The sequence below is a fragment of the Chaetodon auriga genome, chromosome 8, assembly GCF_051107435.1.
Source record: "Chaetodon auriga isolate fChaAug3 chromosome 8, fChaAug3.hap1, whole genome shotgun sequence".
NCBI lineage: Eukaryota > Metazoa > Chordata > Actinopteri > Chaetodontiformes > Chaetodontidae > Chaetodon > Chaetodon auriga.
In genome coordinates, this window is record NC_135081.1 from 22212155 (window position 1) to 22230603 (window position 18449).

The following is an 18449-nucleotide window of genomic DNA, read 5'->3' on the forward strand; positions in this document are numbered from 1 at the left end:
CTAGTGTATAAAAATCACTTAAGTATTCAAATAAGGATTCATAGACAAATGTAAAGAGGCAAAATGTGCAATGAGCAAGCAGTGCAAAGCAAAGACATCCGAAAAACTAAACAATAGCATGTTGAACCCTGTTTTATCTAACATTAATAGATCTTTTATTGACCCGTTATTGACCTAACACGGATACATAAATCAGATAAAACGGCCTGAAAATGTTTCAGAGCATTAACACACAGTAATAAACCAAATAAAAGAAACATTCAGTATATTTGACATTGTTTTCAGCCACTTTTGGATGCCAGAAATACATAAATCTATTGAGCATATGTGTTTGTATTCATGCTGTGAGGTGTTACACGCTGTGGTCACTGTACTGTAACTGCTCTGCAGCACACATTAGTCACAGTAATCACAAATCACAGTCACTGTCGTGTCCCCTGAGCTTGCATTGCTCCTGCTCTGCTTCTGAGTGATGTGATTCATCATTTGGCAGAAAAACAGCAAATCAATCCTCATCACCGGTCATGACAACCTTCAAATGTCAAAGACGGCGAAGTGCCACCATGTCAATGTGACAGTGGAGCTGTTAATCCTCATTCTTGTTTCTGCTCGGTTTGGTGGAGCAGTGACACCACAGTGCCACCATGAAGCCAAGCAGGAAAACACAGCACGCCGCCCTCAGCCGTCAGCTGCACCTCCAGCTGGAACAGCCTCGTGCAACAGTACTGCGAATATCCCACCTGCAGGACGGCTGTGATGGGTAGTTTTTAGGTCTCCTGCCTGGCCGTGTCCTCAGGCCCTGTTGTCTCATAGTCCCTCCATGGGTGCAGCCTGTTTGGAGTTCAAAATGGCAGCTGTCTTTTTTTTTTTTTTAAAGATTATTTCCTATGAGAATATTTAAATCTCTTTATTTCTGTTTATTTATTTACTTTTTTTATGTTTTGAAGAATGTTCAAAGTACACTTAATACAATTTGTCACCTTCAAGTATAGTAAGTGTAGTCAAGTAGTCCTTGAGTGCCGCTTCAGTAATACTTGAAGTACACACTTTAATTAAGTCCACCAATGGAAATCCAGACTCATGAGCATTCAAAACACACTTGCAGTACTTGTATTATATCACCACTGTGTGGGAAATAGACTTAAAATTAAATGGAATTAAAGTACTCTTTAATTAAACATGCTAATAGTGTATTACAAAGGTCTTGAAAATAAGTATACTTTTCATAAGTACACATCATTACTACTGACAGTATTGTAATTTAGTACCCTTTTTTTAAAGTAAATTTAAGTATAATTTATAACACACTTACAATAATTACACTTTTTTAAAAAGCGCTTTGAAATATCACTTTAAGTACTGCAGAATTAGTATATTCATTTTTAATAAATTCAAGTATAATGACATCAAAAGTACAAGTCAAATATACTTTCATTTAAGCACAGAAAGAAAACGTGTACTTGTAATGACTTTTTTATACTCCAGAGATATTTCTAATACTTGAAGTATAGTACTTTTTGACCTGTTGGATGGAGCTGCTGGCTCTAAACCTGCCACCTTTTTGTGTGTTTAACAAACGTTATATATGACTAGAAATGCTCCTCAGACAGATAAACCTTCTGCTTCAGCTAATTTCAAATCCCCCCCCGGACACACATCTGGTCATTTTAAAGGGCTCACTCATCTCAAAACTAAGCGCTTGTCATCAAATCACTCATAAATAACTACACGGAAAATGTGCCTTTTTCTCGCCTCGGCTGCGAGCTGTTTTCAGCCTGTCTGACAGTTAGAAGCGTCAGCTTTCAAACCCGCTTTTCTAACCGCGATTGCTTTCTGTCTCAGTCATTCACCCACATATACAGGTTTCCACACACACGCAGCCACGCAACAGGACAATGGCTGGCTGCCCTCTGCCTCGGCTCACAGAGGAATCAGTCCACTGAGTGTGCGCTGATCTCTGGTTTTGGCCATTTCATAATGCCAGAGGTCAGGATTACTGCGCTGATTGCATCCCTGTCCTCGCCCTGACAAAAGCACCGTTCCTCCCTCTCCCTCTGTGACTGTGTGTGTGTGAGTGTGTGTGTGTGACTGTGTGACCTGACTGTCCCTAATTCCACCAACATCCCTTTTTCATCTTTTTAAATATGTGGATTAACTTCAATCACAGCAGGATGAATATCACTCATCCGGCGAGACGCATCGAGGGTAAGTTTGTTTTATTATCCACAAATACAAACACGTCGTCCTTGATTCTTGTGAGCAGGTTTGACGCACTGACAGACGATGCATTTTAGTTCCAGGGTCATTGGAGTTTTGTGAATTTCACCGACAGATTTTACTTTTGAGATCTGCTCGGTTTTATTGTTGTTCAGGTTTACGCTTTGATTGAAGCTGATGCCACATGGACGTATTTTTAGTTAGCACATAAATGTTTTAATCAGAGGAAAAGGGGTCACTGCCGGTTTCCCCTTTGTGCAACTGCCACGTCGCCATTAGAGGCAGAGCAGCATCAGCAATACCTTTCCTTATTTCAAAGCAGAGGAACAGAAAGGATTGTGCAGGAACTGATGGTAAAAACTGCAGGACAGAGAACCAGAAGTGAAAGAGAAAACCTGCAGACGCGGGTTTACATTAACTTTCTGATAGAGATGTAGAGGAAAATCAAAAACAAAAACACATGGCTAGTATCAAAAGAAGAATGTGTATATTCAACCAAAGAGCGGTAAGAATGGAAAAAGATGAGTAATAACACAGTCGGTTTGTATTTCATATCATATATCAGCACTTCAGCACTGTTCAGTACTAACAGTCAGATACAGTTTGCATTGTGAATGAGAGGAGAAACTGTTGTACAAGCTGTTATTGGTCAGATGTTCCATGCTGATAATCCCACTAAATATTTGGAATAACATGATTCTGTGATGATCTCTGCCTTAAATGTGTAGACAATATGTTTCAGAGACAGTATTTACAGTACAGTATTTTGTGTTTTGCATCCGTCTTTTGCTTAAATGAATCTTGTTTCAACGCCTTTTACTCATTTAACCAAAAAAAATGTAGCTACCATGTTTCAGTGTCAGTAACATCTAATGATGATTCGACCCTGACGTATCATCACTCAGCACGTCATGTGATATATTTACAGTGGCTTGCAGGACATAAAATCAAAAACCTCCATGCCTACTTTCACCTTACACCACCCCACCGAGCTGCCCCTGCTGACTAGACACTCCCAGGAAGTTAGAAAAGCATGTTTGTGAGCGCACAGAACAAAGAAACAACTGATATTCCTTGATTTAATAAAGCCTGTAGATTACTGAAATGTCAAAACTGTAGATGCATTAATGATGTATAGAGAAAAAAATCATCCATCCATCCTTCGCTGCTGTCAAGAAATAGTTGGAACGGCTTTGCTGGTGCGTGCATCCCACATCAGATGTTCTGTGGGCCAAATCCAAATCAGTCCTTCATGTGGTGCCAAGACCTGAGATTGAGCCGGCAAACCTGCATGGAGACTTATGAGTTTACAGTGAATGCAGCAGGAAACAACTGACTGGTGCACAATAAATAGATTTTGCTTGTGTTGTCTAAATGTGGGAAAAAGAAGGACTCTGACATGGGACACCCATTACGGGCACTTGAAGGATGCAGCCATGTCAATGTTTGACAGAGCAGCAACGGTTATGCCATAGTCTGATAATTTCATTGCAAATATTACTTCCATTCAGGGCGTGCTCCCTTTTTAACTTGAATTTACTGATGCTGTTTGTCCCTGGTTATGAACTTTGATCTTGAAGAAGTTTCTTGTTTCTCTGCTGATGGCCTGGATCTCCGTCTTTAAGCCTCAGCGTTCCAGCCGGATGTCGACCACCTCAGCTTCTGCGCATCAGCAGGGCGGTCACGAGGCCCAGCAGGATGGTGATGGGCACCAGGAGGAGAGCCACATACAGGAGCCACGGCTCTGGAAACACCTCCACACCTGGCTCTGAGGAGCACAACACCACAGACATGAAGCACAAACCCTAAAATTAAATCACCAAAATTAACCCAAATTACAAACCAAACCAACCATCAGGTCTACAAATGTCTTTTTGTATCTTGTACGAGTTCATTCTTTATGAACAAAATATGAAGAAACAGCAGAAGCAGCAGAAAGTGAGCGCTTCCTGCCGTTTAGGAGAGACTCACCAGAGACAGTTGAAACATTTTTTTCAGCATCTCCAGGTTCTCCAGCCACTGAGAAGAAAGCATTCAGATAAAACCAATGTTGGCACATTGCATGAATTCTGCATCAGCCTGCAGCTTTCACAATAATATTCACTCATATTTTCATGCTTAAAGCTTCTCTACTCAGAAGTCTTTAGGCCAATAAAGTAAGGAGCGTTTCTTCAGAAGATGCGTAGATACGTCCAGACGGGTGTTTGGTGGGGATAGATAACTGAAATGATGCTGGAACCACAGTAAAGATGTCAGAGCTGATGCTGAAGATTGTGTGGAAGCCTGCAGGACATTTGCAATAATAGGGCAAAGAGAGTGTTTCCTGCCACACGGTTTATGGTTTTCACCTTTTCCAACTTTAACATGAATCTTTTTTTTTTTTTTGTTATTATTATTATGAAAAGCTGAGGAGTGTTTAACGTGCATGCATGAAATCTACATCCTACAGAAGCCGAGAGCAGCTGTGTTTGCAATTACTGCTTTTAATGTCTCCGTCTCAAGTTCATGAGTTAATTATTTTGTTATCTTGAGATGACAGAGCTTGACAGATGATTAACTTGTGATCTCGAGATAGTGGCATTAAAAAAATCATAGCCAGCACGGCTGCTCTCGGCTTGCAGAGATACAGAGATTATTACCAGGCGGGGGGTAGTGGAAGACGCTTTTTGTTATCAAGTCTTGGTTCAGGTGCAGCTGACACTCATATTTTCCTTCGCTCCTCACAGAAACGCTCTCGGAGAGCGTGACGTAGGGCAGAGCTGTGCCATTATCTCGTCGAGCGGAGTCAACACTTTGGGGTTTGTGCCCGTCGTGAAAAATGGACAAAACAAATCCGGGATCCGGGGTCACGTTTACTTCACACCAGAGCACAGAGTCATTGTGACCGGTGAGGTTAAAGGTCATGGCGTCTGAGAGGAGAGAGACAAACACAAACTCATAAAATGGATGTTAAATGATCTGCAGTTAACTTTTTGAAACCTGTGTACGTGCAGGTTTTCAGCAATCTCTTAGCTGCCATAGTTTGGAACTAAGTCTGGCATGTTAACAAAAATAACTGAAGAGCTCATGTTTTCTTCTTGACTTTGCAAACCGCCAATGGTTCCGCTGTGGAAACTATTTCGACTTATTTATGTCAGTTTCAGATTTACTGGATGTTTTGCTTGAATTGTTCTACATGCAACTCTAAGTCATGTTTTCTGTGTTTGTACCGCACACGAACTTAAGCAGCCTTGAGCATGTACATGGCAAAGAGAAATCAAGCTTCTCCAGCAGAAACTGGCCTCGGTTTACTGTGAGTTACTGCAGAAAGCTGACAGTGACCTAGAAATCCTCCTCATTCCAGACTGGACCACAAAGACCCAAAACGACCGGTGAAGGTTATAAGCTGTATATGCAATTAAACATAACATGTCCAATAATGTGCTGTGAAACATAGAAAAATGCACCTGAAATTCATATCAAACGTGACAATGGTACATGAATGTCTTCATAGGTGGTGGAGGAGCATGAGGATGTTAATACATCACAAGAAAGAAGTCACAGCAGATATTTTGCATACACTGGGCGAAAAAAAAAAACAACCTATATTCACCATAAACCATCAGCGAGGTTTCTTTCCCTTTGCTCCTGAAACGTTCATCCCTCTTTGTGGCGATGGAGACTTTGCACAGGTACTTCCCGCTGTCGGCCCACTGGACGTTCTTGAGGGATATGGACTTGTTTGAGGAATACAAATCACTGTCCAGAAGGGCAACACGTTTCTTATATTTCTCAGAGGGGATCCACACTCTGGCGTTCTCAGTGTCCTCTGTGAAGTACACCCAGTACAGAACCGGTGGGGTCACCATTTTCTCATCGTGGGAAAAACTGAGCTGGCACGGCATGACAACATCATGACCCAGAGCCGTGGTAAGCACAGGAGGCTGGTGGACTGTGACCAGGGAGCAAGTTCCTGAAACAACATAAAAATACAAATGAAAGTGACGGCATGTTGAGTAACTGTAATCACTTCCTGTCAAAAGTAACAGGACTGTGAGTCTGACACGGTTGTCTGCAGCAGGGAACACGCCTGGCTCCCTTCCTCTTCACTAGGGATGGGTACCTTTCACATCTGAATCGATACGATACCGATACTCGGTACCTGTGAATCGATACCGGTATTTTTCGGTACCTGTTTTCGATACTTTTTTTTGGGGGGGGGGGGGGGGGGGGGGGTATGTGTTTGGTAATTAAAGTTATTTTGTATATTTAAATAACCTCCGCTAACCGCTAACCTCCACCTGTGTTGTTCCAATAAATTTGTGTTATGATTAGGGATGGGTACCGAATTTCGGTACTTTTTTGTTACCGACCGAATTTCCGCTGAGGTACCGAGTATCGATTCACGGGAAGTCCCTCGGTACCACATTTCAGTACCTGAATGCACCTTTCTTTTTTTTTTTTTTTTTTTACCCTGAACGCACATTGACGTTATGCGTCGGCGAGAGCGGAGGACGCGGTGACGCGGTTACGTCAGTGGTTGCTTGAGCTTCAGAGGCGAACCGTGGCGGCGCGCGGTGCAATATTTGCGATGCAAAGTGCAAAGTTAGCAAAGGAAACACGACCAACTTGAGGAAGCACCTGGTTTAACACCAAATACTCCAAATAAATGCCAAAATGGGTCACGAACTATATCTGAGTGTCTGCACAAATAAAGTCTGTGTGTGTGAAACACAGCAGAGTTTACATCCTGCTGTTCACAGTCTGCTGTCAGGAGACGGAGACACAGAGAGGGTCGTATCTAGAAGGGAGCCCTAGATCTGTGAAGATCGCGGGAGTTTGAACATTTAATGGAAACAAGGGATCTCGAGAGAGTTTTGCAAATCAAGAGTTCCACGCCGTGTTTTTATTTATCCATCTTTTTATTTATAACTTTATTTAGGGCTACTTTGATTTTGCAAAATACTTTCAAAGTAGTAGAGGCAAATAGCCTACATGAGCGTCTACTTCCGAAACACAGCGGTTGCTATGGGGTTCGGTGCGTTTGATTTAATGCACTGGGACGTTTTCCACAACTGGTCCACAGACATCAAGAAACGCCGCTTGAGCAAGTGGACGTGGTGTGTGTTTGGAGGAGAAAACAATGTCGGCAGTGTGGACATGTGCTGAAAAAATAAAAAAATCATAATTTAAATTTGTTGTTATGGTATTATATTACTCATATCTAGGGATGGGTACCTTTCACATCTGAATCGATACGATACCGATACTCGGTACCTGTGAATCGATACCGGTATTTTTCGGTACCTGTTTTCGATACTTTTTTTTTGGGGGGGGGGGTATGTGTTTGGTAATTAAAGTTATTTTGTATATTTAAAAAATAGTCAAAACTTCGGAATTTTGAACATTTATTCTTCAATAACATCAAGTGAAATAACTCCACTTGCTCAAGCGGCGTTTCTTGATGTCTGTGGACCAGTTGTGGAAAACGTCCCAGTGCATTAAATCAAACGCACCGAACCCCATAGCAACCGCTGTGTTTCGGAAGTAGACGCTCATGTAGGCTATTTGCCTCTACTACTTTGAAAGTATTTTGCAAAATCAAAGTAGCCCTAAATAAAGTTATAAATAAAAAGATGGATAAATAAAAACACGGCGTGGAACTCTTGATTTGCAAAACTCTCTCGAGATCCCTTGTTTCCATTAAATGTTCAAACTCCCGCGATCTTCACAGATCTAGGGCTCCCTTCTAGATACGACCCTCTCTGTGTCTCCGTCTCCTGACAGCAGACTGTGAACAGCAGGATGTAAACTCTGCTGTGTTTCACACACACAGACTTTATTTGTGCAGACACTCAGATATAGTTCGTGACCCATTTTGGCATTTATTTGGAGTATTTGGTGTTAAACCAGGTGCTTCCTCAAGTTGGTCGTGTTTCCTTTGCTAACTTTGCACTTTGCATCGCAAATGTTGCACCGCGCGCCGCCATGGTTCGCCTCTGAAGCTCAAGCAACCACTGACGTAACCGCGTCACCGCGTCCTCCGCTCTCGCCGACGCATAACGTCAATGTGCGTTCAGGGTAAAAAAAAAAAAAAAAGAAAGAAAGGTGCATTCAGGTACTGAAATGTGGTACCGAGGGACTTCCCGTGAATCGATACTCGGTACCTCAGCGGAAATTCGGTCGGTACCAAAAAAGTACCGAAATTCGGTACCCATCCCTAATCATAACACAAATTTATTGGAACAACACAGGTGGAGGTTAGCGGTTAGCGGAGGTTATTTAAATATACAAAATAACTTTAATTACCAAACACATACCCCCCCCCCCCCCCCCCCCCCCAAAAAAAAAGTATCGAAAACAGGTACCGAAAAATACCGGTATCGATTCACAGGTACCGAGTATCGGTATCGTATCGATTCAGATGTGAAAGGTACCCATCCCTAGTTATGATGACACATGATGACATTATGATCGTGTGCAGTTCCTCCTACATTCTGCATTTTAGATTACCGACAAATGTTTTTCTGTCTGTTGAGCACTTGAACATCGCACCTTAAATTCAACAATCGTTGCTGCAGCATTAAAGGTAACATCTGTCATTTCAGATCTCTGAGGGAATGAGTTATGGCCTGTATTTTGCGGTAATTGTGTTAGGCCAGAGTTGCTCCATGATCTTGGAAGATTTTGTAAAAATGCTGTAAAAACGTCATACAGAAAGACAAAAAAAAAAAAAAAAAAAAAAGACGAAGAAGTATGATTAAAGAGTGGTTATCACATGCAGTAATAATGATGATCAAATCTGGGCGTCCTGATATCTGAACGCACACCACATAACCACAACATCCTTGATTCATTTTGGGCTCTTTGCTGCACATCCCTCGCTCTCGTTTCCCCTCGTTTCCTGTTTGCCTTTTCTCTGTTTCTAATGCAATTTAGCAAAAACGCCCCCAAGCTGAGCTTCAAATTTGAAATAGTCATAAATGCATGCAAAAACTTAAAATCCTGCACGCCACAAAATTTTACACCAAGCCACTGTCAGCTGTTCAAAACGGGTCAACATGGTGAAAAATTAATTTTCTCATGACAGCCAAACAATAGGACGAGTGCTGCTCACCAGCTTTGAGGACTTAAGGCAGGAGCGCCCAAAGATGCGACGAAACAAGTTTAGAGACGATGAAGAATCTAGCGTAGAGACCAAAGTTAGCATTAGCTCATAGGTTTTTGTGAACAACTTTTCAAAGTTATAACAGACTAACACAAGAAGTGGGGTCCGAAACATAATTTAAAGGAGGTCTGAAACGTAAATTTGATTCAAAAATATTCTGTAAGGACATCTCTCTGTGCACTAACATAAAGCTTCGTTTGAGGGTTCTCTCTTCTTGGATTTATCATGAGTCTTCATCTAACCTGAAGCTGCCTTTTGTTGTTGTTTCGTATCAGAAAAATACACCAGAGTGCATGCACACACACCCCTGTCAATACCACAGCAAAGAAAGCGCTGAAGGTAAAGGCTGGAAACACCTGAATGAAACCTGATCACCTGCAGGAAACAGTGCCAACACAACTTAAGATTTGAGAATTTGGAATTAGCAGCAAGTGAGCCTGCAGAAGCTCAGGATCCCTGTCACAAACACACACCTACGCCTGTCATCTACAACACCAAAAAGCTCTGTACACTGTACCTGCAACCATAAGGTGGAGAAACATCCACTGCGTCCATCCCCATTCTGTCACGACTGGCAAGAAGATGTTTAACATTTCAACACTTTAACTTTAAGAGACGCATTAGAATGACGACGCTGCCTCCTCTGAGTCGAGATGAAGTACATGCAGGCGTGTGATACACCACTTCCTCTTAGGCTGGAAGATATTACTCATCTGAATCCTTTCAAATGTAAACAAATCAAGTGCACAGGTGTACGCTTTTAGTATTTTAACATTTTTATGATGGTGCAAAAATAACGTTTCTTAACTTCTGCAAATAATTGAAGATATTTTGAATAAAATGCAGCACATAACAAAATGTGTTCTCAGAAGTCAGTTTGGGCGTGAAAAAAGTGAGAGAGCAGAAACAGGATGTTCTTCTTTTATTTCCTTTAAGAATAAAGAACAATAGGACTTTTTTTTTTCTTTTTACATGTGTTTTATTTTCTATTCAATTCAAGTCCAGTTTTTGCCCGTTCTGGAGCTTTCGACTGTATCCCATAGTCTTCATCAGCAGATGTTTGTTCAGTTGTTTTTAAACTGTAGATGTTCAAAGTCTCCTTTATTTTGAGCACGTTTGGGACTTCTTATTCATGCTGGCTCCAAAGTTGAGCTCGAAAGCTCAATCTTGATCTTGGACACACAAGTCGACATAACCGTCTCCACTCAGAGTCCACTTACTTGCAAGTAAGTTGTAAGTGACTGTTTTGTCGACGGTTGCTTTCAGTGTTGTCTATCATGATTCACTTAATCTCTCCTTTATTCAGCTGCCCACATGGTTGACTAATAAATTGCCAGACAAAGATATACTGATATACTGATACTGCCCTTTAAACAAACCACTGTCTCCCAGATAAAGATGTATGGGCTTTGTCGCCAGACACTGGTGTGCTTTTTTCCATGTGGTCTCCCACACAGGAGAAATAACATAGTTCTAAAGAAATCACCTATTTTTAATAGTTATCAAGCATTTTTCAGATGAGCCCTGAATGGAAACCACTGTGGTATACGTGTGTTATAAACAGTAAAGTGTTTTCACACAGGCGTGAGGACCACTTGCTCTGCGACAGGATATATGCACATGACAACTCTCAGTACACCCACATGCCTGTGGTAACATTGTGTTAACAAACAGTTTAAAAAAGCTCTATTTTCATGTAAGTCATAAAAATCTTTGCCACTCTATAATATGTGGAATGAATTCTATTACTTTAATATTCTTTGCAGGAAGGCAAACTGTGTCTTAGTTGAGTTTGGTTAAATTCACCCCTTCAGCCCCCCCTCAGAGTAATAACAGCTTATGCTAATTTTTTCAGCCATGGTGTGAATGATTTGTATCACAATCATTACAAAGTGAATTTTTGTGTTTTACATATATCATCTGAGCCACAGCAAAGTTCAAATTATTAGGCCTACTGATTTTGAAACCGTCAGTTGTGCACAATAAAAAATGAACCTGTCTTCATAATGTAGCCTGTAACAATAAATGTACTTTATACTATACCCTGCGATGAACTCCATTACCAGTTTGCACTGTGATGCTATTACAGTTCAGTAGGTGGCGGTGGGAACACCTCGATGCCAACCGCCGTAAAAGTCTACAAGGGAACTCCATTACCCATACAACCCTCTGTCAACGTATGACGTCATAACGTCATTCAGTAGGCATATTTCAACATGGAGGATATCGTAGCTGTAGAAAAGAGCCCGGTATGAGTCAGTGAGATTGTTTCCTGCTTTGCACTTAAAATCGACATCGTTTCTGTGGTACTTTTTGTAAATCTAGCTTTTTGAGTGTCGCTGTCCTTGGCTATTTGTCGAAATTTTTGTTTACTACTTGTTAGCTTGTTAATGCTGCCGAAACGTAAACCTGCCAATTCATTCTCTGCTCAGTGCAGTTGCTATGTCATGCAAGTTAGCTGCTAGCATTAGCATGATGTTTTCGACGGAGTAGAATTGGGTTTTCATAAAAACGTATTCACCAAAGATTCGTGTTAATCATTTAGGGGATGTTTTTGTTGTTCATCGATGCGTCGTAAACGGCTTTAAGTACGTAGTTTTTGCTTTTGCGAGCCGTTAAAGTTAGCCAAGTTAGTTAGCAGCTAACGAGCTATGGTTAGCTAAGCTAGTGTCACCGAAAGGTGCCGTGTAATAATCGAGCGTAAAATTGTTGTTTATTGGTATGCGTCTGTAAATTTCGATTTTTGCTGTCCTTTGTTGCCGACTTAAAAGTAGTCTGCACCATATATGTATATTGTTTCTGCTTGTTTGGGTAAACAGTACAAGCTCTCCACTGATGTGTGTTGTTAAATACAACAATAACCTGCTTTACGATGATGCTAATCGTTTTTGTGGTATTGTCACCTCTACAGGACGAAATGCCGGCAGTACTGACCTCCAGACCTCAGACAGGTCTGTCCTTCCTGGCACCGGAACCAGAAGATCTTGAGGACTTATACAGCAGATATAAGGTCTGACACCTTGTCATACGTCTGATAAAAGTTATATCCTACAGACAATCTATCTTTTGAGAGAGGTGAATGTCACAGGGTTTATTCAGTGTCCTCATGGATTACAGAGGACTGCAGTCTCCTTAAACTTTCCGATGTTGTAGTGGATTCCAAAAAAGACAAATTTAAATCAAACAGTAGTCTGGTTTCAAACCTCTCATTCAAGTGATGCTATTTAGTGAAACAAAATGTCAGTTCAGTCTGATTATTGATTATGAGGGAAGAGCAGCACATTTCACACAGGTCATATTTACAGAGGAATCATCCAATATAAACTAATCTTAGGGTCCAATACTTTACTGTACAATATGGTACTTTCAGCTTCTGCAGATTCTCACCCTCCTTTCCTCCTCTCCTTTTGTTGTATGTTTGCAGAAGCTGCAGCAGGAGCTGGAGTTTTTGGAGGTGCAGGAGGAGTACATCAAAGATGAACAGAAAAACCTGAAGAAAGAGTTCCTCCATGCCCAGGAGGAGGTGAAGAGGATACAAAGCATCCCACTTGTCATTGGCCAGTTCCTGGAAGCTGTTGACCAGAACACAGCCATTGTTGGCTCCACTACAGGTACTGTTAAAAGAAAAAAATGCCCAAATGTAAAACACAAAGAATTATTTGCTTCCAGTAATAATTTAAAGTAATTAAAACTTGGAGAGGGCGCTCTATTTGACCCTGCTGACAGTTCCACAAACCATCACCTGCATTTCACATTGTTCCAATAATGCACTTTGAGCTGCCCTTCTTGAATTCTTGAAAGGTGCTTTACAAAGAAAATTTCTTATTATGAACAGGAGAGTTTGCAGGGTGTCTTGGAAATGAATGCCTTTAAATTTTAAGAAACACAGACTTGAGCTTGAAAGGATGTGATTTTGGCAGCGCCTGCAAATGAGATCTGAATCACTATATGCTCAAAGATTATTAGCATTGAGTGTTTAGTAGCTGCATGCATGCCCGCATACATGAGTTTGTTCATTTATTTTCTTGTGAGTGTGGCAGCGACCAAATAGCTTATATATAATACAATTAATGGGAAGTTTCAATGAGAAATATCAGGGAGAATCTCTCGGCTGACCCGGCTACTTCATGGGCTACAATGTCCCTCGAGGATTTGGCGGGGCAGGTCTGGGATGTTGCACCTGCCCTCTCATTTGCATTCCAAAACATTGAAATAGAACCTGTTATTTCATGTTGTGAGTTGCTTTTCACAGATATTTACTATTTTGGTTGAAATTTTGCTGTATATTAATATTTAGTGTGTAATGAATATTTTCTTCACCAAGTAACAGTGTTTCTCACTAGCATTACAATTCCAATAGCTAAATAGAAAACAAAGTAATATGTATTAAACATTCAAAAGCACTGTGAAAATAAATAAATGAAGAGATAAAACTGAGAATTAAAAATGAATGAGATGGCAGATGATGCATACAAGCTGTATATTCAAATGCTTTATCTTGTTCTGGCTTTCAAAGTCTTTTTAGAGAACCTGGAAAAGATGCTGTCAACTTTTAATTATTCAGTGTGAAGTACATGTTTTAAATGTGTAATGAGTTCTGTTCCTGTGTTCTCTCTCCTTTTTCTACATCCTTATTCCCCACTCAGGGTCCAACTACTATGTGCGCATCCTGAGCACCATCGACAGAGAGCTGCTGAAGCCCAACGCCTCAGTGGCTTTGCACAAGCACAGCAATGCCCTGGTGGACGTGCTCCCTCCTGAAGCTGACAGCAGCATCATGATGCTGACATCAGGTAAACACTCAGCACCACTCTGTCCCAGAGGATTTCTGGACATGTTAATGGCTCCTCAACAAAGACGACTTGTCACGTCTGGAGACTGCATTTATTTTCACTAGTGTCCCAGAAGGTTGCATTCATAATTTGTACATATATTTTTGGGTTTCATTAAACTTTGCCAAATAATAATCTTGTACATTAAAATATATAGATGTCATTTTCTTGAAGCTGCTAAAGAAGGTCTGAGGTCTCGTGTAAAGTTCACTGTGCTTCTGTTTGCAGACCAAAAGCCAGATGTGATGTATGCTGACATTGGTGGTATGGACATTCAGAAGCAGGAAGTCAGAGAAGCTGTAGAGCTGCCACTCACACACTTTGAGCTCTACAAACAGGTCAGATATCCAAGAAAATTTTTTAACATGGACAAGTATTTTTTTTATTTTTTTTTATGCCACTGAGGGAAATAACATGAATTTTGCTAAAACATGTAGAAAGCCTGTGCTTGACACTTAATACCTGCTCTGTTTCCTTTTTCAGATTGGCATTGACCCACCCAGGGGTGTCCTTATGTACGGACCTCCAGGTTGCGGTAAAACCATGTTGGCCAAGGCTGTAGCACACCACACTACAGGTGAGTCATCCATATCAGAGACATGTGTGTATTAGTCACTTCACAGAACTTCCACTTTTGATATACTACTGCTGGATATTTTCTCTATATGTTAAAATAACACTGATTACTACAAACTACAAGTGATATCTACAGTAGATGCTTTATTTCAGTTATGGATTATCAATAAGGAGTCTGCACAGTGATATGAAAAAGTAATGTTTGTCCAATCTCTCTGTCCCCAGCGGCGTTCATCCGTGTGGTGGGCTCTGAGTTTGTTCAGAAGTATTTGGGTGAAGGCCCTCGTATGGTGCGTGACGTCTTCCGGCTGGCGAAGGAGAACGCCCCGGCCATCATCTTCATCGATGAGATTGATGCCATCGCCACGAAGCGTTTTGATGCACAGACCGGAGGTATGAACATTTGTTGCTCACATGTAGACTTACTGTAATCGTAATGTAGTCAGTCTCATTTTAAGATGGGTTTGTGTTCCACTGTTGACATCCTTGTAAATTCCATAACACCCTGGTAAAATTTTTTTTTTCTTCCGCAGCTGACAGGGAGGTGCAGAGAATCTTACTCGAGCTGCTCAATCAAATGGACGGCTTCGACCAGAACGTCAATGTCAAGGTGAGTCCAGTCCACCTGTCTGAGGTGGCTCTTCACATTCCCCCTGTGACTGCAGCATGTCCATACGAGCTGACTCACAGTGCCACTGATGATGCGGGAGCACTGTCAGAGTGAAAACACCAGCCATGCCGTCACTATGCCTTGTATCCATTCATTCAGCTTAGCGAGAGCCCAGAAGGTTCATGTTGTCAGTCTCCGAATCCTTAAATGCACATTTTGCCCAGAAGCTTTTTACGAATGCGGCTCAGACTTGCACAAAGGAAGCCTTCAGTTTTTAAATCGGATGGCTGCTTGTTTATGTTTTTCTGTGAAGAATTCATTTTCCCAAGGGCTTTTTGGGCAGACAGCAAATTTCAATGACAAATCCTGTTAACTGTACAGCTGTAGCTTTGTAACTTGCTTCCTGTTAAACTATGAATAAAGCAAGTGCAGTTTTCTGTCAGCTGTTTATTTGCCAGACATATTCAGTTGCTACTGGCAAAATACCAACATTTGAATCAAAAAGTATTATTTACGTAAACAGCCTTTTGCAGGTCATATGGATTGAATAAATGCTTGTAAAATCATGGCTTCAGCACCCTGTGAGTGACTGATTACAGCCTCTCCTGTGAGGTTCCATCATTAGGTTGCCAGTTTCAAAGGTTTGGCAAAACCATTGCCCTAGATACCACCAGTGCATTCAGTCCAAGTTAGCCCAGTAGCTCATTTGTCTTCCCTTCAGTGAGCAACAGGCAAATGTTATGTGTGGAACCAAATGCATCCAGTATGTTTACAGTTTACCATCATCCTCACATGACACCTGATGACATTTGAATGCCCCCTAGGTGATCATGGCCACCAACAGAGCAGACACACTGGACCCTGCCCTGCTACGTCCTGGTCGTTTGGACAGAAAGATTGAGTTCCCCCTGCCCGACCGCAGGCAGAAACGTCTCATTTTCTCCACCATCACCAGTAAAATGAACCTCTCTGAGGAGGTCGACCTGGAGGACTGTATCCTTTTGGTTCAAGAACAACAAAAACAATGTGTTGTCTGTCTTTCTGTCTCTCTGCGTGTCCTTGTCTGTCTCTGCGCGTCTTGGGCTGTCTGTTGTTTAATAATCAACAGTGAGTTTTGGTCACTGAAACCTCTTTCATACTGGACGGAAAACCAACAAACACCCACTAACGTCTGGCTTTTGTCTTCGGTGGGAAAGAGTACAGTTGGCTGGTTCATGGTCAGGTCACATGACTTCATCACGGGTATTTATCAGCTCCAGCTCTGAACCGCAGTGATAGAAATGTGACACCTTTTTCCAGGTTTACTCATGTTTGAAAGGCCCTGAATATAAACAAATAGCTCTGGGTATAAGATGCTTTTTCCTGTGCATCTTTGAACAAGTCATTGCCTTCTCTTCTGCAATGTCAAAAACTGGAGTATACAGGTGTTGAAATCCCATCCCAGACTGTTCATGCTGCATGCGAACTGACAAATATGCAAAATGCAAACTCGGACGAAATGAAAATTTTAATCAAAACACACAACAGATGGTGCATTTGCAATTTAAACAGCGTAAAGGCTAAGAGTCTACAACCTCATCTCATTTCTGCCAAAATGTGGATGCAATTTCTAAAAACCAGGGTTTTCCCCACTATTAAGCATTTTTTCCCACAGTGCCTATGCTGTTATGTTTCAGTGTTTCAAAGATGCACACACACACACACACACACACACACACACACACACTCAGAGGTGCAAGCACATTGACAGATGTAAGATGTGAGTTTGTTGAAGGCTGCATGTGCGGCGTCAGATCTTTTCTTTTGGAAGAAATGAAAAAGCTTTGCCCGTTTCTGATCAAGCATTGTAAACAAGGAGCAGCGTTGCCTGTCAGACCTGCTTACCTGGTGTGTTCGAGGCTGTCCTGCTGAAGAGCTGTTTGATTAAAAATTGATGGAATGTTGTGTTACATCAAATTCAATAATATTCGCTTCATTTTGAATATTTTCTCATTGTTGGAATTTTCTTCCTCCACCACATGAGTAGAAAAAATGAAAACTGATTTCACATGGCCCCAAACAGAAACACGGCTCAGATACTCAGATGTGTTGATTGTGTTTTGGCATTGCTGTGTCGTTCAGTCCTCCTTAACTGATGTGCAGATGTTGCTCGACCAGACAAGATCTCTGGAGCTGATATCAACTCCATCTGCCAGGAGGTGAGCAAGAGCTTTAATTATCTGTTTATTCACACTGTCTTTGTGAAATGAAAACGAATGGAAGTAAACAATCTTAAACTTAGAACTAAATGTGTACATGTTGATTTTTTTTTTTGTTTTTCTTCCTTTTGTTTATTTCTTCCTCTGCTGTCTCAGGCTGGCATGTTGGCAGTACGTGAGAACAGGTATATCGTCCTGGCCAAAGACTTCGAAAAGGCTTACAAGACCGTCATCAAAAAGGATGAGCAGGAGCACGAGTTCTACAAGTAGACAGAAAAAATACATCCTACAAGGTGAAAAAAAAAGGTGTCCAGACACACAAGTCTGATATTGATTTGTGTCTGTGTGTCTGCGTCTACAGTGTGTCTTGTGGATTTGCAGTCCATGACTTGCATAGATTTTTTTGGACTAAATTTACTCACTGCAGCACGAGGCCTCATGTCAGATTGGCCCTTTGCCTCCAGCCTTGAGAAGACACGCTACCATGTGATTTTTGTACAGGCACTCAACTGGTTCTTAAAAATATCTGGCCCTGACTGTAGCTAGGATAGAACATTTGTATCTATATGTACCCACTTAACAAAACATTACTTCAAAAAATCCATTAAAGATGTTTTCCATAAAAAAAGTAGGTGATGGTCATTGTTTTTCTGCCTTGAAATGCATGACTTTTAATCAAAGATACTTAATGTGAAGGTAATATTGTGTCGAGCTGCAACAAGTAGTCAATTTAATGATTATTTCATTGATAGATAATTAATTGGCTACTATTTTGATTGATTAATCAATGCATTTTTTTAAAGCAAAACTACCAAAATTTCACTGGTTCCAGCTCCTGAAATGGGAATATCCTGTGATTTTCTGCATTT

General features: G+C 41.2%; 1 protein-coding gene and 1 long non-coding RNA gene across 5 annotated transcripts; one reads left to right on the plus strand and one right to left on the minus strand.

The window, feature by feature from the left end:
* The first annotated feature begins 1998 nt into the window (after positions 1–1998).
* On the plus strand, positions 1999–18208 carry psmc4 (proteasome 26S subunit, ATPase 4). 4 transcript variants are annotated; one of them, XM_076736956.1, is made up of 11 exons: positions 1999–2205; positions 12276–12374; positions 12789–12975; positions 14011–14157; positions 14425–14534; positions 14680–14773; positions 14998–15165; positions 15306–15382; positions 16207–16375; positions 17525–17580; positions 17737–18208. In XM_076736956.1, the coding sequence occupies exons 2-11, from the start codon at positions 12282–12284 to the stop codon at positions 17848–17850; spliced, it is 1215 nt and encodes a 404-aa protein (XP_076593071.1). In that variant the 5' UTR covers positions 1999–2205; positions 12276–12281; the 3' UTR covers positions 17851–18208. The 4 variants fall into 4 exon arrangements, with proteins under 4 accessions (XP_076593071.1, XP_076593070.1, XP_076593073.1 ...); XM_076736955.1 differs by lacking the exon at positions 1999–2205 and adding an exon at positions 11538–11613; XM_076736958.1 differs by lacking the exon at positions 1999–2205 and adding an exon at positions 11564–11670.
* Positions 3885–4961, minus strand: LOC143324462 (uncharacterized). Its single transcript, XR_013077461.1, has 3 exons — positions 4857–4961; positions 4189–4236; positions 3885–3985 (listed from the first exon to the last, which is right to left on the minus strand). It is a non-coding gene; the product is annotated as an uncharacterized LOC143324462 (long non-coding RNA).
* Positions 18209–18449: the final 241 nt, after the last annotated feature.

Bases quoted from the DNA above. Each gene is read 5' to 3' on its own strand.
- psmc4 (XM_076736954.1), top strand. From the start codon at position 12,237: ATGATGCTAATCGTTTTTGTGGTATTGTCACCTCTACAGGACGAAATG. The intron at 12,976-14,010 runs GTACTGTTAAAA...TTCCCCACTCAG, and splicing joins CATTGTTGGCTCCACTACAG to GGTCCAACTACTATGTGCGC. The intron at 15,166-15,305 runs GTATGAACATTT...TTTCTTCCGCAG, and splicing joins TTTTGATGCACAGACCGGAG to CTGACAGGGAGGTGCAGAGA.